At 39.1% G+C, this 25910-nt stretch overlaps 4 protein-coding genes, 1 long non-coding RNA gene and 1 other non-coding gene across 11 annotated transcripts in view; 4 read left to right on the top strand and 2 right to left on the bottom strand.

The window, feature by feature from the left end:
• Positions 1-20462, top strand: part of LOC6623308 (F-box/LRR-repeat protein 16) — a 33478-nt gene extending 13016 nt beyond the window's left edge. For both annotated transcript variants that reach the window (XM_070207905.1, XM_002048568.4), the window contains exons 5-6: positions 18470-18665; positions 19068-20462. In XM_070207905.1, coding sequence (XP_070064006.1) covers positions 18470-18665; positions 19068-19365 — 494 coding nt within the window. In that variant the 3' untranslated portion in view covers positions 19366-20462. The remainder of the gene's footprint in view (positions 1-18469; positions 18666-19067) is intronic.
• On the top strand, positions 4145-4216 carry TRNAT-UGU (transfer RNA threonine (anticodon UGU)). The gene has a single exon. It is a non-coding gene; the product is annotated as a tRNA-Thr (tRNA).
• Positions 12706-15205, bottom strand: LOC26530419 (uncharacterized). Of its 5 annotated transcripts, none has more exons than XR_011416414.1 (4): positions 14645-15109; positions 13401-13596; positions 13052-13320; positions 12706-12963 (listed from the first exon to the last, which is right to left on the bottom strand). It is a non-coding gene; the product is annotated as an uncharacterized lncRNA (long non-coding RNA). The 5 variants fall into 5 exon arrangements; XR_011416413.1 differs by having other exon boundaries at positions 12706-13153; positions 13243-13320; positions 14645-15107; XR_011416415.1 differs by having other exon boundaries at positions 12707-13320; positions 14645-14752; positions 14836-15103.
• Positions 20463-20567: 105 nt separating the features above from the next.
• Positions 20568-21677, bottom strand: Polr3H (RNA polymerase III subunit H). The gene is made up of 3 exons (XM_002048567.4): positions 21435-21677; positions 20888-21376; positions 20568-20820 (listed from the first exon to the last, which is right to left on the bottom strand). Exons 1-3 carry the CDS (start codon positions 21543-21545, stop codon positions 20680-20682), a joined length of 741 nt encoding a protein of 246 aa, XP_002048603.1. The 5' UTR covers positions 21546-21677; the 3' UTR covers positions 20568-20679.
• Positions 21678-21764: 87 nt separating this feature from the next.
• Positions 21765-24057, top strand: RIOK1 (RIO kinase 1). The gene is made up of 3 exons (XM_002048566.4): positions 21765-22010; positions 22077-23420; positions 23480-24057. The coding sequence occupies exons 1-3, from the start codon at positions 21954-21956 to the stop codon at positions 23837-23839; spliced, it is 1761 nt and encodes a 586-aa protein (XP_002048602.1). The 5' UTR covers positions 21765-21953; the 3' UTR covers positions 23840-24057.
• Positions 24058-24297: 240 nt separating this feature from the next.
• On the top strand, positions 24298-25752 carry LOC6623590 (uncharacterized). Its single transcript, XM_002048565.4, has 3 exons — positions 24298-24584; positions 24641-25347; positions 25402-25752. The coding sequence occupies exons 1-3, from the start codon at positions 24410-24412 to the stop codon at positions 25618-25620; spliced, it is 1101 nt and encodes a 366-aa protein (XP_002048601.2). The 5' UTR covers positions 24298-24409; the 3' UTR covers positions 25621-25752.
• The last annotated feature ends 158 nt before the right edge of the window (positions 25753-25910 follow it).

The following is a 25910-nucleotide window of genomic DNA, read 5'->3' as shown; positions in this document are numbered from 1 at the left end:
TTCAGCGATTCCGAATGACATTTACTTTTTTGTTGGCAGTTCGAGTGCTTTTAGAAATTGGCACAGCTTTTCATTTATATTGCAGTAATTTTATGGGGTATTGTGGCTTCCATTACCCTGTACCGACAGATGCTGTTGGGGTATTTAGACTTGTTTTATATGAATGCTTTTAATTGGGCATTTTATGTTCGAGTCAGTTATAAAAGTCCTAATAAGAACTCATAAGCAATTAAGGTAAACAGCCTTACAGGGTATTCGTTGGTCGACAAATCGCAATTAACTGCTAGGGTTATTCAATGGGAATGGTTTATAATAAATAACATTCGCTACATCATAGGCTACGTTTTTACAGGGTATTTGCTATCCGCCTAACTGCGTTCGATTCGTACGGGCATCCAATGGGCGTGTGTTTATTATAAATAACATACACATTGCAAGTCGACTATCAATTCGTAAAGTTATCCCAAGTGAATGTGGTTTTTACATTTTAGGGTATTTAATAATTGTAAAATTGAATTCAATTTGTTAAATTAACTCATGGGAATCTGGTCATTAGAGCTTATATTCCGTTTTACACGATATTTGATAGTCGAGAAATTGAATTGAGATAACTTCTCATGGGAATCCGGTTATTACAAATTACATACGCTATAGTTTAGAATAAGTTATTAGAGGGTATTCTCTAATCGACTAACTAGATAAGGGTATTTGTTCGTCGATCAACTGTATTTATTTAATAAAGGTTTCTCATCGAAGTGTGGTTAATACATAAATATCACACTTAGATTAAGTTTTGACAGGGTATTTACTAGTGGTCTAACTACATTCAATTTGTAAAGCCATCCAACTTAGATAATGCTTTTAACGGATATTTGTTGGTCGACAAACTAACTCAATTCATAAAAGTTTCTCAACTAAATGTGGTTAATATATATATCACACTTAGATTAACTTGTTAAAGGGTATTTGCCGGTCGACTAACTAGATAATACTTTTAACGGGTATTTGTTTGTCGCCTTACTGTATTCAATTCATAAAGGTTTCTCCTCGAAATGTGGTTAATACATATATATTAACTATTAGATTAAGTTGTACAGGGTATTTGCTAGTGGACTAACTATAGTCAATTCGCAAATCTATCCCATGGGAATGTGGTTATTACAAATTACAAAGTGGTTGCCATGCCCTGCGGCACTTGTGCTCCTAACTTGTCGCAATCAACTCGAGGGCAAAAAAAAAACACATTGACTGCACACCCTGCCGCCTCCGTTGACCCCACCCCACCGCTGCTCACGCCCCCGCCCCCGGGCCAACGTCGTGACCCGTTGAAGTGCAACAAATTAAGCAGCCAGTTGCTGCGGGCTCCTAGCCAACTGGCTGCCAACTCAACAACACGCATCGTCGCCTCGGCATTTCAACGCCCCGCCGGAGTCCAATTATAGGGCACGATTCCCGCCGTAGCCACTAACGGTAACTGCAACTGCAACTGCAACTGCTGCTGCAGCATTAAACGATTTAAGAGAAGCGTACTTTTGCAGCTTGGATAATAATTGTTTACCTAAAAGTCTTTAAACTAAATTAGACAGGGCAAGCGCATTCGCTTCAATAGAGCGGCAATACATTTTTAATATGCCCCATTTTATTAGACATATTAAATGCGGCTTGTTAAATAATATAATAGCATTTGCATTATTTATGTTCCATTTACGAGCTTAAAAATGTGATAAAAGCTACGATAAAAGCGAACAACAAACATTTGTGGCAGTTTGTCAGTAGGGATCTCAAGGAATCAATTTTAGCTGCCCTGAAGCCGATCTGATTAAGTTATAACAGGGTATTCTGATTTGAGCTAGGAAGCTGAAATTTATACTGTGGCTACCTTATGTGATACAGTTTTACTCTAGGACGGCATTTCGAAAATTCCAAACGCAAGTGTGGGAAATTCGCAAAAAACGTTTGTATGAATGTTTGTTGTGTATCGTCCGATCGCTTTTTTAAACTTATTGAAATTAAATTTCATTAATATTCGCATTAATTCGCAACACAGATAGCAAAGTACTTAACTGGCCGCTTGTTTACTTTTTAGTTCACTGACTGCATTTTTGCTTTCTAACCAATCGCGCAGTATGCTCGACTAAATTATACCCCGCAAAGTATCCTTTAGTTAGCTGCTGATTAATATGCAGGCTTTAATACCAGGCTTTATCCAGCTAAAATATTTTATATAAAACCAGCAGTGGCTGCTCAAAGGCAGAGCCCCAATTAATGGATAGGAAAGGCAATTTGCAGGCATCAATGCAATCAGAAAACAGTGCCAGCTTCTGTGGAAAGATCTCAGAGTGCCTACTAATGCGTGATCATAAGGCTCCACGGTGCAGTTCTTCTCGTACGGATCGTACTTATAGGCCTGCAAAAGGATAGAGTTAATAAAGTTTACAATGGAAGGCATCGATGGTATTGCTGAATGCTCAATAGTTTCGTGTCCGTGTCCGTGGCCACTTCTGAACCCAAATTCTATGTTATCCTATGTTAATAAGACTTTGCGTATATACGAGGAGTTTGATCGTTTCTATGACAGCTATATGATAGATATAGTGTTCCGATCGTGCCGGTTCCGACCAAATCAAAATTTCAAGACGTAAGCTATACAACTGAGAAAATTGTACGCATTGCAACAAACAATCGATCAGATGGACATCAACTCGTCTGTTGTTACACACTTCATTATAAAATTATAAAACCCTCTGCAATTATAAAACCCTCTGTATAAATACCAAGGCACCAAAAACTATCTTTTAATTGAACTTCATTAAACAGTTAGAAGAATACGTAAAAATAACAAAGTTTTCGAGGTGTAGCTGTATCTCGTGAACAGATCATCCCTATACCTGCTATATATACATATATATTTGCATATATTTCAACTATTTCTATGTACAAATATTTTTTAATGTGCCTAATCATTCGGGCAATAAAATTCCTTCTTCTCTGTAAATAAACAAATTTTGCTAAACGCACAAATTTTCAAATATTTTCACATAAAAATTTCAATGTTGAACTGTTGAATGAAATGAAACGCACAAAATGCCAGAGCTGAGAATACATAATGTCCAAATTTCTCGCACAATCCCCCAGGGAACTGGGCTGTTGTGCGTGTGTGTTTATTTGTGTGTTTGTCTATTTACATTATTGTGGCTTACGTATAAATAATATAATTGGCATACGTATTTAATGAGCACATTTCGAGTCGACCATGAAATATTTGCACAGCATGCTGACTAACAATAAAATAACAACACAGCATTTTACAACGACTTTAATTAATATCAATATTTAATCATTTTAATTTAAATGCTTTACGCTTGACCACATATTTGTAATATGCGCAAAAATTTAATTAATTGCCTTTTCAGAACATGTCATAACAGAACTGAAATTTGTCTTGGGTTGCCTCAAAAATTAATTAAATTATTTATTGATTGAATCTGTGTGTGTGTGTGTGTGTTTTAGCTCCCTTCTATGCGATTTTCATGAATTTTAGCAATGAGAGAGAAAGAGAGACAGAAAGTGCATGGCAGGTTTTAAAAGGGACATAAAAAAAGGGAAAAATGGGTGGTATTTTGTGCTATAGTTATGTCAGATAGTTATCTAACGAAGTATTAAAATTACCTTAATATGATTTCGACATTAAATAAAATATTATTGCTATTCATTTTTATAATTCTAATTATTTGAATATAATTTAATAATGTTAAAGTGATGTTACCCCAATTAAGTTGTTCGCATAGAAGTGTGAAACATAACTTTGTACAACTAACTTTCAGTTAGCTGGCGACTGGTTAAGTTTGTGTAAGTTTTGTGATTTGTGCAAAATTAAGGATAGCCTTGTCAAGTCAAGCTAAACATCAGAAGTTTCATAAACCCTTTCCACGGCCCTCGACACGCGTCTGCTGCATAGCTCGACCAACTGGAAGCCGGAGCTGTTGGGGCGGTCGCGGCGGCAAAACTTCTGATAAGCTTGCAGACATTGCGTCGTGCTTATCAAAGCGAACACGGCAAAGGCATTTAACTAATTAAATTTCGCAGTCAATTTAATTTGCGAAGCGTCTCTCAACTCGGCCAATTCAGCGCTGCAAAGCCGGGCGCCTTCTTAGCTCAGTGGCAGAGCGCTGGTCTTGTAAACCAGCGGTCGTGAGTTCAATTCTCACAGGAGGCAATTCTGAAGATATGATCTTCTTTTTTTTTTTACATTTAGAAGAAAGCATCTCTGACTCTTAATTAGCCCAAAGTAACGAGTCGATAGAGCTATGTATGTGTGCACGCTGAGTGTCAGCTTCAATGCAAATAAGTCGTATCAAGTCGTGATCGTATCGTATCAATTGCGGATTGCTATTCTTAATAGGAAAAATCGGTTTGCCGTATTTAATTTCTAGAAAGTGGGGGTTGGAGGTGCCGGCAACACGCGCTGGCTCTGGAACAGATGCCAATGGACTTTTAATTGCTGCGCCTATTCCAAGGTGTCTATTATTGTTTTTGTTGTTTTCGGACAGGTGACACATCGTTTGGCACGCGAGCGCTGACAACGCCGGAAACGGAAGTCCAACTGATATGTGAATATCGCTGTGGCGGCCCTGGGGCTAATTGGCAGCAGCCGTGGCAGAGGCTGTCTGTGTGCGGGTTCGTTCAACTGGGCGTATGCGTGATTTATTAAAACACGCAACCACAAAAAACCGCAAACGGGGCGCACAAGTTAATCACACATTAATTGACAATGTCAACAGAAATGCCAGATTTCATTAAGCTCGCCAAGGCGAACAAAATCCGCCTGCCCTCTCAACGTCATCATCAACATCTTAATCATCATTATCATCATCAAGCGGGGAAGCGGAAGCTAGGGGCTTGGCCAATAAAGTGGCTGCGGTTCGTTTCGCGCCTGAACAATTGCAATTGCCATTAATGTCAGCGACAAAAAATATATAATATAAAGAAAAGAAAATGAAACCAACAAATGTCCATCAATTTAAACGCAAGTGCTCGACGTCAGAGTGAAATTCACAAATCCGTAATCCACGTCTTGCTTGCTCCGCATCAATCCGACAGAGACCGCACCGTGGCCAAAGAGCACCTATAAAAGTTATAATTAGCAGCAATAAACATTTTTTTATTGCCTATTCAATTGTTTTTATTTTAAAATAGGACTCATTTGGAAATTATAGTTAATGTTGTTGCTCATGTTTATTTTGACAAGTATTTGAATGCTCTTGAACCACTGTGCATCTGAAATAAGTGTGCACTTAGCAAGCAGATAAGCATATCTTTAGTCTAGGCCACTAAAATTAGTCATCTATTTCAAAACCGAGATTGTTGCATGAATGTGCGTATGATAGAGGCCATTCAAAAAGTACCATAAAATTTAAATAAAAGTTTTGTGTATTTGTGCTCCGTTTGCTGATGCGCCCAATCGAATCATATATTTTTTATCATAATTGTAAGTATTTGTATTTATAAAAAGATGAATTAAATATTCAAAGTAAGCAAAAGGCAACATTTTAACCCAACCCTAGTTTCTTTAACATTTTTTAAGTTTCTTGTATTTCGTGAATTGTTTGTGCTCTGAGCCAAAAATTGTAAATGCGAAATTCTTGAGCGTAACAAGCTGAAATTCATCTTCGTCAGTTCTTTGCGCTTGCCACAAATTATCTAATGATGCCTTTTGCCTCTGCCCCCTGCACTCTTGTCTTCCACACCCGTCGTCGCACACTCTGCACTCTACTAGACGGTATTATAAATTTGCCATGAAATACGTAACGTATAGAAGGAAATGAAGTATATATATGTATATATCATTCAGTTCATCAGTTTCTGTGCAAAGCAATCTCTCAGATTTGTTGATTATTTCCGTTAACACAATTACACAATTTATTAGCAAAAATGTTTTCTGCAATTCCGTAAGGGTATTTAAGCTTCGAACTAACGAAGATGAATGTGTTTTCTATCTATTTAATTACATTTACATCATCAAGGTAGTTCTTGTTGTTGTTGTTGTTGTCAACATCTGTGATCAAAGTTGTTTTTGTGTGTATTAATTTACACTCAAGTGTGTGTGTGTGTGGTTTTTTTAGTTGTCGTGCATTTTGAGAACTTTTTAATTAACTTTTTTTCAAGTTTATATAAAAAGCTCAACGTGCACTCACGACGCGTGCTCTTGTTGGCCACGCACGTTGGCAACCGCCGCCTCCTCTGCCTGCACCTGCCGCTGCCTCTGCCCCTTGGCACCGCCACAGTCCTGGCAGCCACTTGGCCAACTTGTCAATCAATTGTCGCTCGCTTTCTTGTTTTGCACACGGCATTGGCCGTGAACTTAACAAAATAGCCACAAAAACCAACAAAAAAAAAAAAAGAAAATCTTTTATGTATTTGCTTTTACACTTTATTTTTCAAGGCAAATATCTTTTAACAAAAAATCTCTTCTTGGTTTTGATAACCTTAGCCTTACAGAGAGCCTCCATTAGCGTTTGCGTTTGCTGCAATTTATAAGCTTTTAAGCAGCATCAATTTGTTTTTGTGCAAAACAGAATTTGATCGAAATGAATTCAGGGCAAATACTGCCACATCTACATCCATCACTGTCAGCCGGAGCGTCTGTTCCAGCTAATGAACTCGGACAACAATTCAAGCTCCATTGACCCACCTCAACACCGATTCTCTCTGAATGTTCATAAACCATTCCGGCTGTCAAAAGAAACAGTCAAGCATGAGGAAAGGTTTCCTTGATAAAGTGTATATTCTCTAGGCAGCCACGTCAAAAACACAAATGAACAACATATTGGAAGGGTTACAATTAGGCGTCCTACGGTTCGAACCGGCTGCCTGCCTTGGGGCTAAATTCGTGCGCCTTCTTTGCGGATCCTTATGGATCTGAATCATATTATTAATTTAATGAACTGGTTTGGCTTGAGAAACAATTCATATTGGAATATAAATTGAAATTCCAGACGTTAATTGTCCTTGGTTCGGGTCACGGCTGGAACCTTGCTCTCGCCTTGTGAAGCGGCTCTTGAACTTGCATTTGGGTTCTGAATAATGAACAAGTTAATTGAATTTAAGTAAAATACACAAAAGTTTTAACTAAATGCAAAAAGTGAATAAACAAATGCTTGCCAAGTTTAAGTAAATAAAAGTTTTGCTCTAAGCTGACAGGCAGCAAGAACTATTTGCAAAGCATAAAGTCATGCACACACACACTCACACACACACACACAGAGCGTACAAACTGCAATGTCAGGCGTTGAGCTTTGTTGAAAGTTCAGCTCCAAGTAATATAAAAACTCGTAGATGTAAATATAAATTCGTAATTGCAGGCTTATGTAATGGGATTTAGAAGTGAAAGCAGCAGCTGCTACTTCAGGTGCAGAAGGCGGGGTGGGATGGGGCTGGGAGGTTTGTGAGGGGTGGTCAGTTTTTAGCCAGAAACAAATCAATAAGTTCAACTTGGACTGAGTGTGTAAACATGTCGAGAACTGCCTTTGCGACTTGCACTTGCAGTCAAAATTCAAGGCATTTAAATTGCATTTTAATTAAAACCGCAGCGACCTACACACACACACACACACACACATTGTACACAATGACGCACGCGTCGCTGAAGGCACACTGGCCCATAAAAGTATGCAACACAAATCGCAAACATGCCGCACCGTTGCACGCTTCGATGTTAGCGACTACGATTGGCATTATAAGGAATGCGGCAGCCAGAAAAATCGAAAAATAAAGCAAAATCTCCGTGGGATTTCTATATATATAACATTATTTTTGTGCGCTTTTGACAATAATTTAAACATAATTTCAAACGCATTTAAGTTTTAGTTTTAGTTTGCGGCAAGTTCGTGAGGTCTGCCTGCCTGTCTTGGGGGCTTTGATGTGGATCTGGCGTCACGCGTTGCTCTTATTAAAAATGTATTAAAACGCTTAGCTCCACAGTCGCCAAATGGCACCCCTGAGCTTCACAAATGCGTTGGCCCGAGCCGGGCCACCCAGACCAAGTGTCTGTCCACTTTCCAAATCAGCCAACCTTATGAGGGAGAACTGCAGCGTTTTCCAAGCGCCTAGCTTTCCAGGTCATGTGGGTGTGTTGGGTGTGAGTACATCACACACACACACACACACACACATGCATCTGATTGACAGCCTGGCCTGGCTTGTCTGTAAATTCATTGTCTGCTCCACTTAAATCTCAAAAAGCTGCAAGCTGTTTACCGTGCTATGTTTTTTCTAGCCACATTACATTGCACGTCCCAAGGGAGCTAAAAAGAAAAAAACTAAAAAATTCATTGCAGACATCTTGTAGATAATGCCAGTAAAAGGTGTATTATATAAGAACAAATGCAAGCCAAGACCAGAAAAGAACTCTATTACCATAGACATTAGGGGAACGGCGGCAAGGGAACATAAATATTTATGTTGTCCCCTCAATAATATGTCTTCTAAATTATTTGATTAAAGCGATTTATAATAATCGAAACGCACGCAAGTCAAGAGGAAACCGCTGTTTTATTCAAAAAATAACAATCTTTTTAGGCATAAGAGGAACAGTGGAATAGGAACACAAATCTAAGCGTTGTTCTCTTAATAAGTAAATTACGTTATATTTTAAAATTTTCAAAAATAATAGTCATAAAAACGAATACAGCCCATTAGAAAAACGGTCTTCTTTTCACAATATAAGTATATATCTTTTTTAGGCATAAGGTGGAATATAAATGGTATAGCCTATATTATGAAATATCATATAGGAACGAATACAAGCCAATCGAAAATCGGTCTGAGAACACGAACATAAATATTTGTCTCTTAATAATGAAAGGGATATATATCAGCATTAATACAATCCGAATAAAAATTGTTATTCATCCTCTATGCTTTTAAATATGAGGGGAACAGCGGAATAGGAACGCGCATAAAAAATAAGTGTAGCAATAATAAGTCTGGGTAACTCTTTCTGGAAATACAAGAGAAAGTACATAAACGTATGAGAATGAAAGCTAAAGAAAATGTGTCGTATTTTTTCTCACACAAACTTTGTTTTGGGTCTGCGTGAAACGACGGAATCGAAACAAAAATATGTAGATAATTCCGCAATGATGTGGCTTGTAATTTATATATTTTATGAAAATGTTAGGGTATTGCCAAGTCATGTAATGCAAGTCGCTTGTTGGTATTTGTTTATTGGGCCTGATTTGCTGTAATGAGTAAATTAATGCCCACAAATAGAACTTAGAACAAGGCCTGTCAAATCTATGATATTTGTTTTGATTGAAATGGCAAACTGCATTTGAATTTGTCAATTTGCCAAATGTGAAATTTCAACGATTTGCAATTCATTTGTCAATTGTTGAGCAATTGCCCACAAACCTTGTTGCCGAGCCAGCCGCGTCGCATCCTGCCCAACCTAAGGCTGTCGTCGGATTGTTTGCCAAATTGGACTCTCTCTCTCTCTCTCTTGTGCACAATTTACACTTAATTAAAGCGAGAGACGACATTATTCTGGCAATGAACTAAAGAACTCATCTCGACGCACAGTTGCTAATTTAATTTGAAAACACTTTTGCCCGTTAAGCATCTATTAGTAGGACATGACCCCGACTCGTATCCCGACCCCGACCCCGACCCCGACCCCGACCCGGACCCAGACTCAGTCTAGCAGCTCCTGCACTGTTACGTAGTTCCTATCACACCTGAGCGCCAGCCGAGCAAGACGTCAGCCTAATGAGCCTCACACATTACCTGCAGTATTTGACTTAGTTACAGCTCATTATTCCAGGGCCCACACGCTGTGGGCGTGGCACCTTGGCGACTGGCCTCCGCCTGAGTCAGCACTTGCTCAAATATTAACCAGGCAGTACGAAGACTGAAAAGCCAGTTGAGTTCACAAGGGATAGTAAATAAATCGGATTAAATATCTATTAACATAGCTTTAGCTCGCCCTTTACTTATTTACGGATTACGGGATCAAAATTTTTATTTTTATACTACGCAAGTTAAAAAGTTTCGTTTGTTTATTAATTTAAAACCATAGATTATAATAAAAATGATGGTCTGCTTTGGTTGAAAGTTCGGTTCAAGGTAAAAAAATTACTGCATAGATTAATTACGTATGCTGCATAAATTCGGGGCAGCCTTATGCTTACATTTTGGAAACTTTATCGGTCAATTAAATATATGTGATATAATATATATATGTACTATATATATATATATTTATATAAAATGGTATTTTTAAAGTCTTGAAATTTTGATCTGGTCGGAACCTGCAGGATCGGATCACTATATATATCATATAGCTGCCATAAGAAAGTTTGTCCGAAAAGTGGATTCTGTTATGGAATTTTTGATTTCTTAGTTCCACTTTTCTTCTCAATCCTCAGTTAATCTTATCTACATCGGATAACTATATCAAATAACTGCCATGAGAACAATATACTGAACATTTATTTCTCGTACGAACAATTGTTTGCTTATTTAAATATCTTACCCAAACTTGGCATTTAAATGTTATGTCCTAGCCATGCTCTATATGTATCTATATGCAAAATCTTATCAAAATCGGATAGCTATATCATATAGCTGTCGTAGGAATAGTGCACTGAAAATTATGAACAACTTTTTGCTTATCTAAATATCTTACCTTAACTTGGCATTTTTAAGTATTACTACCCAAATTTCTTGTTCTTGTATGGCAAATATTCGGTTTTCGAATATTCTCACATATCAGCAGAACCGTAAGGCAAATGCAGGGTGCCGAAGTTATTCTTACTTTCTCTTTTCTTTTTTCTTTGAGCTCTTGAGCTCTTAGAACAGATAAGCTTAGAGAGGTTTCAATTAATTCATTCATATTTCATTCTATTGTCGTGCGTGTGGATTGTCGGTTCCACATTCGCAGTTTAAGCAAAATGAAATCTGTTTTGTTTCTGTATGTGCTATGCTTAAGCCTAATGCTCATCCTAGCTGAAACACAGGCTAATGAAAATGAGGTATAAGCCAGTTTATTTAATTGAAGTTTGCGTGAAGTGCGGTAAATAATCGTGTGTTTCTTAGTCTTGTGTGGCAATCAGAATAGCAGAGGAGGAATGTGGAGAGCACACCTATAAGGCTGTAAGACCTTTGTTAAAGTATATTCATCAGATGAAGGAGGAAATGGAAAACAATAACAATAAAATTGAAGGCAAAGACAGAGAAATCAAGCAACTGCAGCAAAAGCTAGCCGCGCGTAATGAAGATCTTATCGCGGAACAGAAAGCTCAGATTGATTTATACAAACAGAGTATCAAAGAGCTAACCAACAACGTTTTGTTCATAAAAGAGGAAATGGGTAGACTTATTTCCAATGCCTTGAAAATTCAGGACTATGAAGAGCAGCTGGAGAAACAAAAGAAGTCAATTGATCAGCAAATATCCGAACTCAAAAACGAAATCAACAAGAAACTAAAAAGCCACGAAGAGAAGCCCGTTTACGGTAAATGCACCGATACTCCGGGTATTCATAAGATTAAACCGGATCAAGGACCTCCTTTCGATGCACTTTGTGACAGTGCGACAGCAGGTCCTGGCTGGATGGTTATCCAGCAGCGAATCAATGGTAGGGAGGATTTCTACAGGAATTGGGCCACATACCGTGAAGGCTTTGGTTCCTTTGATGCTGATTTTTTCTTAGGACTTGAAAAGATTCATCGCTTGACGCGCGCCCAGCCTCATGAGCTCTACATACATATGGAAGGATTTGATGGAGACATCAAATACAGAAGATACGATCAATTTGGCATTTCTGGCGAGGAGGAGAAATACACATTGATCACTTTGGGTAATTCTGAAGGCAGTACAACAAACGATAGCTTGAAACTCCACAAAAATAGGAAATTCACCACATTCGATCGTGACAATGACAATTTGCCGAGACGAACGTGGAGGTGGCTGGTGGTACGATTATTGTGGAACCAGGTATTGATCGGCACAGGTTTGTCAAAACTATTTATATGCAATTTATCCTTATCCTTTTATTTTTTTTAGCAATTTAAATGGCAAATACTATGATCATGAGGTGGATAAATATGATTCGATGCATTGGGATGGTTACGGCTTGAAGGCAGTCAAAATGCTAATACGCCCCAAAAGCAGTGGGAAATAAAGTATAAAAAACAAATATGTCTAGCATTTATTGTAAAAAAGCTTAAATTGTTGACCAATTCATTTATAAATAAATTCAGATGCTGTAATCCCAACAAAAAGCCACAACAGACGAGTATAAAAATGTTCAATTCGACGCTAATAAAACAAATTTAAATGAAATATGTTAGAATTTGATTTTAAAACAAACTCAATTATTTACTTCTATATTAAGTTGGATACAAAGAAAATCTATGAAGTCCTTCAAGTTGCCTCTCAGTAGGCTGTTGGCTAGAGAAACCATACTGAGTCTTGTCCAGGCTTTAGAGATTCAAGCTAATCAGTTGGACGGGTGGAAAAATAGGTGAAACAAATGTAAAAGTTACACTAATAATTGGGTTCCATCTCCTAATCGGACCTTCTTACTTATAAAATATATTATTATATATTATATATATACATGCAGCCGACACCATATAAAGAAGAAACTGATAAAATAAATATTTATAAAAATTAGATTTATTTTTTAAATCATTTTACCTAGCTTCTTCTCGAGAAAATCAGTATTTTTTAATCTACATATCCATTTAATGTGCGTACAGGGTATAAAAACAAAATTTATGAGCTTTGAGTGCGGCTTTGGTTTTTATACCCTGAACCCATTAAAAATGGGTATAAGGGTATATTGTATTTGTAGAAATCCAAATGAATGTAACAGGCAAAAGGAAGCATCTCCGGCCCCATAAAGTATATATATGCTTGATCAGCATCAATAGCCGAGTCGATCCAGCCATGTCTCAGAACCTATAAGCATTTGAGACTTGAAATTTTAGACGTAGGTGCTCCTAGTGCCTGCGCAGATCGGGTTTGTTTCCGATAATCGATAACTTACTCCGTTTCCAAGCAATCGATAAAAATCGATATCGATATCCTTGTTTTTGGGCAAATTTGGTAAATAAAAAGAGCTAGAGTCACCAAACTTGACATATAGCTACTAAAATAGAATATATATATGCATTTGATGTTGGAAGAAGAGGGTTCAGGGTATCCCCTAGTCGGAAGCTTCCGATTAGAAGCTCTTACTTGTTTATATTGGCAATTGAGAAAGCAACAATTTATGTCGAAGTCGAAGTACGATTATAAGATACCCTGCAAGCAGATCTATAATCAATAAAAGATAAATAATAAATCTCTTGAGAAATAAATTTGCATTTATCATATATTTATTTTCCACGCATTACCTAATTGAAGAAAGTTTTTCTAAGTTTCTGGGGAACAATATTTTATTTAGTGTATGAACCAACGTCAACACACACAAAAACACATACACATAGCTGCACACATGTATTTGTTAGCATACATATATGTATGTATTTGGTCCTATTGGAAGCGGGAGGAGTGCTTTGTATTCGCTTGACAGTTTGACATCTTCGGCGCCTAAAAGTAGATAAGAGGCAATGCTTTGAGTAAATGGCATAAAAAACTCACAAATCCAATTGGAAGCCTGTCGCACACACACTCACACCCACACACTCTCTCACACACACATGTCGTCAGTTGTTATGGCAAATGTATCTCTCAGGCAAAGCCAAGTTACAAATTGTTAGCTTAACATACAGCTCTTGAGTGTGTGTGCGTGTGTGTGTGTGTGTGTGTGTGTGTGTGCGTGTGCGTGTAATAACACTATTTCTGGGTATTTGTAATTTTTGAACATGCACAAATTTCCATTTACATATCAAGTAGCTGCTTTGGGTTTCCAAGAAATAAATTCGATTTACGCATTGAATTTAAATTATTTTCAAAACTTGTCGATGGTTCCATTTGTTTTACGGCACGTCAACGGAAATTTCGTGTTCATATACTTTTTTTAAGGTTATTTTTCTATGGTAAACACACAAGTTAGAGTGCCCGACGAGGAGATATCCTAAACCCAGCCCCAAGCTGCATTTATGAACATTCTAACTTCGCACACGTAATTTATGCTGCAGCTGTGGTTCTTCTTACTCTTGATTAATTTAGGGTTTCATTTTTTATTTTTTATTTCACAAAGGGAACTATCAAAAAGTAGAATATCTTTTCTGTGCATGCAAGAACCTACATACCATATCATTCCACATATACACACACAAAACTCACACACACGCAGATGAGCTTCTTTTTTCCCGTGCTTTACTTCGGAGCTTATAGTCCGATCTTCATGTGATCCCAGAAAATTTTGTAAGTCAGTGTAATCAGGGAAATGAATCTCATCTGAAGCTGTCGCCACAAGTATTTTGTATATAAATCCTATTTATATAGCTGCCACTTTTTGTTTTAATAAACTGAGATTGTCTAGAATATACTGTGTGCCATTAAATATAATTGAACAAAATACTGGGATTTGTTTTAGTCACTTCGGTGATGAGCAAATGTATATAATGTGGATTATGACGTTCTTCTATATGTATATAAATTGTATTACTATCAGCAAGAAATGCATACTTACTATGTACTTTGTGTATATCAATTGGGAATTTGTATTATACAGAAATATAGTATCAATAGGTTTTCACGCTCTTTCTCCTGTTCACTCGCTGCCGCTCCGAACTGAAATCTGATTCGAACAATCATGAAAATATCTCACACTTTTCGCACATTTGCCACATCACTGAATACCGATCCGCAGCTCGAACTCACATTGACCCCGGTCCGCCTCGGCCCGGTTCAGTTCGTTGAGAAATTTTCTTGTTGCTTTTCGTTGCAATTTCAGAATTTGTGATCGCAAAAACGAGTAAAACAGCGTATTCGAGGTGCCCCAACTACCCGTTAGTGTCGGTCACAAACCGAAACTGCAACAAACAGGATGCGACATTGGGATTCACTGGGAAAACACATTGCCTATATATGTATATATAACTCTTAGATTTCGGTCGATGCGTCTCGATGTGCAGCTGATAATGAAATGAATTTCAGATGCGATTACAGCCGCGATAAATACGCGCAAATCAGAGAGAAATCTGTCGCGCTTTAAGGCTTCTAATGCGAATGCAATATGATTTGGTTTGAAGCTACAAATGTAACTCAATCGATGCTGTTTTAAATCTATCTCTCTCTTCTCGAGTCTCTTAACCTCTCTCTCTCTCGCTCTCTCTCTCTCCCTCTCTCTCTCTCTCTCTCTCTTTCTCTGCTACTCTCTGTCTCGGTCGCTGTGGTCTATTGGTTTTGGCGTTTAATCGCCGTCGTCAGCTCAATCTAATGCAATTGTAGCTATGCATCTGTATCTGTATCTGAGCCTCTAACTGTATCTGTATCTGTATCTGTATCTGTATCTGCGTCTCGTAACTGCATCTGTATCTGTATCTGTTTGTCTGTCTCTGTCCCTTGTAACATTTCGTCATGTGTGCATGAAACGCTCAGCATTCATTTAAATACTTCAACACATCTCACATGATTGCGGGCCTTTGTTATTGACTGATTTAACATTTATATATTTCCATTTGTGTTTTGTTTTTGCGGTTTTTAACTTTGAAGTCTCCCACTTTTGCAGGCCGCGTTGGCCACAATTGCGGCCGCTACCAATTGATGCCAATGGATACAATTACATTTAAGAGGCAAACAAAACGCAAGAACTTCAGAGAATAACACATGATTTGACCCAGAACTGAACATAAATACTTGAGAATTATAGCAAATGTTATACATTAAATACATTTATTTAATGTAATTTGAATTAAAATATCTTATTAGGTTTAAAATCAAATTCCATAAAGTAGCTACCGAACTTGGTTAGATATCATATGATATAGTTAGATATAATTAGATGGGTTAAATTTTGAGTTTTCCCAAAAGTTCATGCTCGACATTTTAGCCGTATTTCTGGCTGGCAAAAACACAGCCTTGGCAAATAATGTTATATTTGTAAAAAATAAGCATCTGTTTTTAAGTTCTCCACACAGTCTTTTATTCACGATTGTCGAATAGCCGCATTTGAGTATTCATATTGTAATTTAAATCGTTTTTGCATACGTGCAGCTTGTGGTTTTTTGGTCAGAAGCCAAACAAACGATGCACCTTTGCACATAGAGGCGACTACCTCGAGTCCGTATCTGGTATCTGGTATCCGGCAAAGTGGGGCACAGTTTATGATAGACTCGTGTATACCACATGCCCCCAGTTGCTGTTAGTTAGAAATGTCGAGTGAAAAGCCGCTTAGTTACTTTGGCGGGCTGCATTTTTTTGACTTCATCTTGGTCGGCAAATACTGCGCCGGCTCCAGCTTCGGCTCCGGCTCCGGCTCCGGCCATGCTATGGAAATTCTTGTATTCGTCGGCGCTCCTTCAAAGTTGCCTGCCCAACTCTGCGCCCTTTATGTTATATGCTTATCTCTGTTTATGCAGCAAGCGGAGGCACGTGGCCAATTCCACGGCAGACTTGAATCTGCCGCCGCCCCGCCGCCGTGTTCCCATTGGCAAAGTCGCCTTTGTGCGACTCGCTCGCTTAAGCCGCTTTAGAACGGTAATTGTAGCCGTCGCTTGTACACCCTACCCGGTAACCCGTAACCCGTAGCCCGTAAGCCGTAACCAGACAACCCTTTAATATGTTCGAAAAGCCAAAGCACTTGCAAAGTCGTGAGCCTAATCCGAAAGCCTGAGCGAGTCGAGTTCACATGTCGAAATCCCCTACTCTGCGCAGAAAGGGTATTGGAAAAGCTAAACAAAAGCCTGCTTTGACTTCTTTTATTTTCTAAATTTCTGAATGAAGCTTTTTGCGCCTTAGTTTTGTGTAAAGATAAACTTAAATTAGTCCGTAGATCTTAACAAAAACTATATACATAAATGCGAAACTTTAAATCCGAGCTATTTTGACGTGTTTTTCTTTGAAACTAGATTCAAATTCGAATTTTTTTATAAGAACTAACAATTCGAATCTCCTTAGACTAGACTCTAGTTTTATATTTTACACTTAGGAAAGCTAAAGATTATTCTGGCAAAACTAAACTACTTTTATCTAATATACCTAGACTAGAATCTTCTCTAATTTCTTAAAATTTCTTCTCTTTTTTAAGTTTGCATAAAAACTCATAACTTCAATTAACTTTGGCTAGAGTTTGGTTTTATATATTGGAAAATATCAGTATTATGTTTTGCAATAATGAATGCGAGCTAAAATAAAGACTTTAACTTATTTATAACCAACATATAGAATGTGCCGCAAACAGCTACAAAGAACAGAATGTCAACTGTTGCAACTCGAATAGCAGAGAAGACACAAAATGTGGCACATGAAATGTGGCACAAAACTGTAGATGACGCAACTAGAACAAAGTTGTCATTGTCAGCCATAATTCCAAGCATTCAGAACAAAAACCACAAGACGTAGCTACTCTCTAGCTAACTGTGAGATAGTTTCATGACGTCTGAGATACTTTAGCGGGGCACTAATTGAAGATGGCCAAACTGAATCTATGCAAATGCTTTTAGTCAACGCATTCTCTCACACATTCTGTGCAAGAATGTGGTCACAAAACTCAATTATTGTTCAGATTCAATTAGCCTCGCTCCCATACACAGACTTGGCCAAAAGCACTTCAAATTCGATTGCACGTGTTATTCAAGCATACGTTCATTCAATTAACTTTCGGCTCATGAATTTGCACTCAATAAATGCAGATGTGCTCTGTGCAAAAGGCAACTAAAAGCATTTTATAAACTTAGAAATATATTTAATGAAAACTCGTCTTAAATGGCTTAATCGAAATGCTTTCCAGCTCAAAATACAACTGGTGCAAAAGTATATGTATTGCGGAGTATTACCCGGCCTTGCCCGTGGAAAAATTAAATCATCCTCTGTGATATTCACTTCTATTTGTTTTTACAAACATTAAAACAAACATTTTTGTAGCTCTGTCAATATGCAAAATGAGTTAAATGTGCAGGTTGATGAAACCAGGTTCACGAGACGGCTCTAGACAATTCCTTTTGGCCTGTAGCCATTTTTTAAGCCAATTTAAGCTGTTGCCAGGTGCTTTTTTGCGCTCTGGTCAGTTCGTCGTAAAGCTCTTTAAATATGTGCAAAATGTTTCAGCTAAAATGGATATAATTTCCCTTTGAATCTCCTGCAGCATAAACTATGCAAGAGTCTTAGCCAATGCGGCTCAGGCCAGCTAAGCCCCTCCCAAGTGGAGCAGCTGCAGCAACTGATGCGTCACATGTGCTGCAGTATTTGTTGTTCCGGCTGCTGCTGCTGCAGTTAGAAGCTGCGTAAACTTTGTGCCCCAGTTTGCACTTAAAGTTAATGTAAACTTATCTTGACTTACCTTCTTTGCTTGCAGTGCACTCCTTGCCGCATCTAACCGTGCTCAGCCTCTCCGGCTGCAGCAAACTAACCGACGATGGCGTCGAGCTGATTGCCGAGAATCTGCAAAAATTGCGCGCCCTGGACCTGTCCTGGTGTCCTCGCATAACGGACGCCTCGCTCGAGTATATCGCCTGTGATCTGAACCAACTGGAGGAATTGACATTGGATAGGTGAGTCGACCGCCCCTCCCACACACACACACACACACACACACACACACTCAAACTCACAACCACCCTCCACGCCCCCTGCTCGAAATTATTCATGAGTTAAATTCAATTTCCGCACTCGCTTTCCCTCAACAAGCAACTGCACGAGTTGCCAGTTCAGGTCGCAGCAGCACTCCATGCTTCCAACTTTATTGTTGTTGCCATTTTTTAAGTTTTTTATAACTTACGTAATAATCTTATGTCAGTTAGATATTATTAAATGAACTTCAAGTTATCTTTAATCTAGTTTGCATAACGGCTTGAACCCAATTGTTTTTATTCTACTATAAATATTTAAACCTGGATTTAAAGAACTATTGAAAACGAATCTACAATTGATGCCAATTTGTGTCTCACTTTTAGGTGCGTCCATATAACGGACATCGGAGTTGGTTACATTTCCACAATGCTATCGCTGACCGCCCTCTTCTTGCGCTGGTGCTCCCAGGTGCGTGATTTTGGGCTGCAACACCTGTGCTCCATGCGCAATCTGCAGGTGCTATCGCTGGCTGGCTGCCCGCTGCTGACGTCATCCGGCCTGTCCAGCCTCATCCAGTTGCGTCATCTGCAGGAGCTGGAGCTGACCAATTGTCCTGGCGCCTCGCACGAGCTCTTCGATTACTTGAAAGAGCATCTGCCACGCTGCTTGATAATCGAATAATTGATGGATTACTTTATTTGAATGTGAATGAAATGAAACTGATTTTCTTTAGATTCAGTTATTAAGATGCTATTTTTTTTTAGATTGTTATTTTTAGTCAGCAAGTTCCTTTTGTGCTATCAAATCTATGAACCCTTATGGTTTTACAATTCTTTTGTGTTTCTTATGATTTTTACTGTGATTTTAAATGGAACTCTAAACACATATATATTTATATATATATATTAAGTTGGGAGCTGTTTAAGGAGCTATACAATAAAAGAGCCCAAATGATATTTATTTACATACAGTACAATACCGAGATGTCGTCTAATATTAACAATTATTTCTATTTATAATTATTATTGTAGTTTTTTAAATCAAGTTTAAATTAACCTCACTGTAATTAACCATAAAAGATTGTGCAAACAAAGAAACAATTTCTATAGATATATGTGCATACATATATGCTTGATATATGTAATTGTAAATTAACTCTAAGCATTGCGCCTAAAAGACATACAAAGAAAAAAAAAAGCGTATGCAGCAAAATCAAAAATAATGCAATTTATTGTTCAAAGCAACAACATTTCAAAAGAAAAGAAAAAATACTGAAGTGAATATTTATAGGCAAAATTGCCAACCAGCTTTATACTTAGCTCACCTTTGCAGACCCGAACACAAAAACTTTTTATCAATTGTACCATACAATAACTATGCTAACAATGAACCCGCATTCCCCTACCTCCTAACCCTCTTCAAGAAAAAAACAAACAAAAGTTCATAAAAATAACGTATTACAGTTTTAGAATTAGACGATTTAGAGAAATGTGCACGCTAAACTAATGGAAAACAATATTCAAACTAAATCGTAAACAATTTTCGGGAGCTACCTTTGAAAATGATCAAGTGAAAGAGATTCAATTGTATATTCTGAAGCCCCTGTGCCGCCCTTCCTAGTACTATGTCGCCGACGACAAAGAGCTAAACATAAACTATAATAAATTATTAAATATATGGATAACTAACTTATGTGAAAGAGCTGCGCTACCAAAACATTTGTTTAAATGAGGAATGTGAGGATTGTAGTTTGAAAAAAAAAAAAACAAAAACAAAAATTTGAACAATATTTAAAACAAACAACAAATTTTAAAAAACAAATATATGAAAAAATAAACTAAAGCAAATTTGAAATTCTCTTGTTTCATTTGTAACAAGTTTCAACTTTTTTTTAATTATTTTCTAAATTCCTTAACAGTTAAATTCTTATTAATATTCCTAACAAAAATATAAGCTTAGTGACATTTGCTTTTAGAAAAGCTATCCACTCTTTTGTCATTCCTCGCAGGCTCCCTCCCCTTCGTCGTCATTATCATACTCCGTATTATCTTCGCCATCTTCACCGTCCTGTTCTTCCTCTTTGCCTTGCTGATCCCACCAGGAGAGCACGCCCAGCCCAGACTCGTTAATAGCGCCCTGAAAAAAAAAAAAAAAAACAAACTATAGTACACGACTGTGCATAGTGTTTGGGATCTGGACTGACGATTATCTTGTAGGGTGTCTTCACTTCCTGTGCTGCAGCGGAGGCGGCTGCTGCTGCTGCTGAGGTGCTAGCATTTTGGGCTGCTTGACCCTCCGCTTTGGGTGGACCAATGGGAGATGTTTCCTCGAATATTTCGCGGGAAACACGGAACTTGATTGGCTCCCCAACGTCCATGAAGAGATCATGTTTACCGCCATCCTCCAATGGATACTCCCAGACCCAGGCCTGTTCCGCCTCATCAAAACGCGACGGATGCTGCAGAGCCGCATGTGGTATAAGTATATCATCGAAGAAGCCCAGCGTCACGTTCACTCCCTCGCGGCAACAGCTGCGTATTTTTCCGGTAATAACGGTTCCCACCATCGGCCGGAACACCACATAGCGAAACAGCACCTCTGTGTGTGAGGCGCCGTCTCCGGGCAGAATAATTGAGTCCTTCAGTGAGACAATCTCCTTGAGTGCTATGCACAAGCCAACGTTAAGCAACACCTATCAAGGGCCCAGTTCAAGTTACTCAATAGATTGTTTCCAATATCGTTCAAATTACCTTATTTGCCAGCTTCCTGTCAATTTCGTCACGCACCGCATCCACAAGCTTCAAATTAAAGTGATCGGGCGCAATGCGTACGTTGTCTTTAAGTTCTGCCAGTACAAACATGTTTTATAACCATCTATTTTCTTAGCTAACTTGGTCTTATATTGATGGGCGCGAACTATATAAATATTATTAGCCGGTGTGATTTCTTTTACTGTAGCCTCATTGTTTCACAGCTGTTATGTTATGAACATCTACAGGTAACAGAGTCGCAATGGAGCCATAACAGAACAGCTGTTGCTTCACTTTTATATCGATAGCCGATTGCTGTCGGCGTGCAATGTTGAATGGCAAAATTATCAGCTGTTCGCGAATTACACGTGCAAGTTGATTTCACAATTATTTTTAATTAAAACGTGAATTTTAAAAGGTGAAAGCATTTAAAAAGGACCACCTGCAGCACAAGAAGCGATAATAGTTTATGGTTGATAGACTGAGCATCTGCACATACCTGTTGCACTCACAGACAAGATGACCGATGCACACAAATATAGCGATCCGGAGGAGGATGACGAGAATCTGAAAAACGTAAGTTTAGACATCAATTTTGTAACTGCAAAGTAATATTTGTAAATAAAATGCAATGTATTGTAGTCTGAGTGGGTGGAAGACTTTAAAACGCTTACAGTGAAGCACGACATTTTTAAGAACATGAAACAGAAAGAAAAAGATGTAAGCGACGACTTGTGCCAGCAAATTATTGATAACACCAATCCGGCCGAGGAAACTGATTCGGACTATGCGGATGAGTATGAAGACGACGATTACGACCAGGGCGACGACTACGATGCATACGAAGAAGCCTACAGCGGCTTTAACAAGCACAACGCCCAACCACAGCTTACAACTGGTGGCGGCAACAGTATCAGAACCGGCACCGGCACTAGTCCTGGCGGTACAGGAGGAGGCGGCACTCAGCGCGTGAGCAGCTACCAGCCGAATGAGAAGGTGCTGCGGCGATACTCAGCCCGGATAAATGTCGAGAAATACGATCCAAACGCCAATATGAGCGCACAGGCGGCCAACCGATTGGTAAGCTTCGATCGACGCCAGGAGACAGAGCGAGTGCGTGTGCGAGACAAGCACGATCGCGCCACAGCGGAGCAGGTGATGGATCCACGCACACGCATGATTCTCTTCAAGCTGCTTAACCGCGGTCTTATTCAAGAGATCAACGGCTGCATATCCACCGGCAAAGAGGCAAATGTCTACCATGCGGTCTCCAAGAATGGAGCCGACGAGTATGCTATCAAAATTTACAAGACCTCAATTCTAGTGTTCAAAGATCGCGACAAGTACGTTTCGGGTGAATTTCGCTTCCGTCATGGCTACTGCAAGCACAATCCTCGCAAAATGGTACGCACCTGGGCAGAAAAGGAGATGCGTAACTACCTGCGCATGCGGAATGCTGGTGTGCCCGTTCCCGAACCCATTCTGCTGCGTTCGCATGTATTGGTCATGCGCTTTTGCGGTCGCGACGGCTGGCCAGCTCCAAAGCTGAAAGACGTGGAGCTGAGTACTTCAAAGGCACGCGAGCTGTACCGCGACTGCGTGGTCATAATGTGGCGCATTTACAATCAGTGTCGACTAGTCCACGCGGATCTCTCCGAGTTCAATATACTGTTCCAAGATGGCCAACTGGTGATCATTGACGTCAGCCAGGCGGTCGAGCACGATCATCCGCATGCGTTCGACTTTCTACGCAAGGACTGCACCAACATATCCGAATTCTTCCGCAAAAAATCGGTGGCCACCATGACGGTCAAGGAGCTGTTTGACTTTATAACGGACCAGACCATAAACGAGCAAAATATGGAGGAGTGCTTGGAGCGCATTTCGGAGCGTATTAAGGATCGAGACTTTGATGCCATCACAGCGCAAGAGAAGATCGATGAGGCTGTTTGGCAGAACACCTACATTCCCAAACGCTTGGATGAGGTAAATACCACAAAAAAAAAAAATCAGTTTTCCACATCTAATCCATTATTATACTTCAGGTGCCGCATTTTGAGCGCGATGTGACAAAAGCTAAGCAGGGTGTCCAGCAGAATCTGGTCTACGCAAAAATAACGGGTCTTACGCCACAACTAGATGTTCAAAAACAGCCGGACATTTTGGATGCCGAACATAAAAGTGCGGAAAGTGAGCAGCAGACAAGCGAAAACGAGAGCGACGCATCGCAGGAGGACGATGACATGTCAAAGTTCAAAAACTCGGCACGGCCACGTGACGAATCGCCCGACAGCAAAAAGGCCCGCAAAAAGGCGGTTAAAGATGCCAAGGCAGAACAACGGAAGGTTAAAGTTAAGAAGCATGTGAAGAAACGCAAGGAAAAAATCGGCACCATCAAAAAGTAGTCGAGCCTTTATCAATAAGTTTTCTAACCGCATCATCTCCAATGTAAACTAAATTCCAAATCGATTTCGGAGTTCAGATTGCGCTCAAGCGCATAATATATTTATTTTACGCATAAAAAATGTAAAAAAAATATTTGAAATGTATATAAATCTCTTTGATAACCACTTAAACTAGCTTCTCTTGTAAAAGATAATTATAATTTGTATATAGCACCAGAGTTTTTAAAACTATTTGTTCTTTAGCATGATTTATGCCACAATTCTGCCGCTTACTGTCTGCAGGAGCATATTCTACTGTATATATAGAAAATGTTTGAATACTTAAGACGTTAAAGGAACTGTTTCATTCCCATTATATCATCACCATCGATTGACGTTAAAGCCTTGTTCCATTCCACATCTTCCATGCAAACTGTCAAGCAATGAGTGCTTTTCAAAGTTTGACACAAAAGAAGAAAAAGCATTTCAACTGGATCGATACAAAATTTTGAACTCCAAATATTTTTTTGTCAATTTACAAGATTTAAAAAAATTGTTTGAAGAAGGAAATCAGTTACTGAGAATCGAAGGATGTCTTTAACTTTCGATAATGCGCTACAAAAAATTGTAATGCAACTGAAGGTTCCATCGAAAGAGCATAAGGCCTTTCTCTGTGATGCTACCTACCTAGCCGGCTGGATCAATAAGGCGCTCAAGGAGCGTAGATCAATGCTCGCCGGCAGTTTCAGTAATTTGCCGGCAACTGGTAAGGATTGCAGTGCCTGCCCAGTTAGTATTCACATTGTTGCCAAATCCTTGCAGCCACCTATATATGCGGAAATCATATAGACTTACCTGCCAACTTCAATTGTTATCTGCTGCTGGACTTGAGGTTTCCGTTCTACACAGATATAAAGGACGACGACTACATCTATTTGCACTCGGTCTTCAAGGAGCAGATAGTCGGAGATTCGTTAATTTCGTCCGTCTATCTACAGACACATCTGCGCAACGATTTGGACGGACTCTTGAAAACACAGCCAACGGTTAACTGCAAAACGGGAACCGGACGCAGCTACCAATTATGCTACCACACAACCAAATATCCAGTCAGTGCCCACACGATTATCGCAACCCAGCTGAAGGCGAAGAACAATACGCGCATTGTATTTGAGTTTTTGGTAGCCATTAAGCTGCCAATATCCAAGTATCCCAGACCAGCATGTGTCCCGGTGCCAGAGTCTATGGCGAACATGGAGCTGGGCTACTGGGTGGCGCTGCCCGTTCCTCATTTCGACGTGAACTTTAACGGACACAGCTATTTGGGCCGCAGCCATGTCTGGCAGAAGGCGTCTCCTGGACAACGCCAGCGATGGTGTTTGGTCGTGCGATTGTTCTTTATGATGAGCAGAGGCAATGGGACACTGAACACCATCGGGATTCATGCGCTCAAGCACACGTGCGTTAATCTTTGCGAAAAATTTGGCGTGGACAAAGCTGATCGACCCCTCGGCCTTAAGATTATGGACGTAAGAAGTGCTTCTATTTAGTTTTAATTATATCCTGTAAGCAACTGCTTTTAGATGATGATCACACACGGCACTCGAAAGCTGAGAGAAGTATCCAACGCTAGTAGGAACGGGCAAATCGTCAACTTGGAGATACATCCCGCCCTGCCTGCAGACTGTGCCAAAACAGACGTCATGCTCACCACGATGAAGGCCAAGATGACTAATAAAAATGGCTGTGACATGGAGAACTTACGGCTGCTATTTGGACTAGCAAAGCAGAGGAAATTATAAACATTTACAACTTAATTGCTATTGTTTTACAAGAACAATATTTGTGTATTATCTATTGCCGTCTGTTTAAAATTTGTTTTTAATTGTTATACCATAGAACTGAAAATAAAAAATACCAATTAACAGCTTGCATATGTCTGGGAGATTGCCTGACTCACTTCAAAAATAATAAATAGTTTACGAATTTCGCTTATTAACATTTATGAAAGACTGCACATCTCCAACTCAAGCCTAACGGAACAAATCTTAGCAGTATATGGCAACGCTTGTCCATATGCAACTCTGTGTTT

The sequence above is a fragment of the Drosophila virilis genome, chromosome 3, assembly GCF_030788295.1.
Source record: "Drosophila virilis strain 15010-1051.87 chromosome 3, Dvir_AGI_RSII-ME, whole genome shotgun sequence".
In the NCBI taxonomy this organism is placed as follows: Eukaryota; Metazoa; Arthropoda; class Insecta; order Diptera; family Drosophilidae; genus Drosophila; species Drosophila virilis.
The sequence above is the reverse complement of the archived record's forward strand: the minus strand, read 5'-3'. Positions and strand labels throughout refer to the sequence as shown.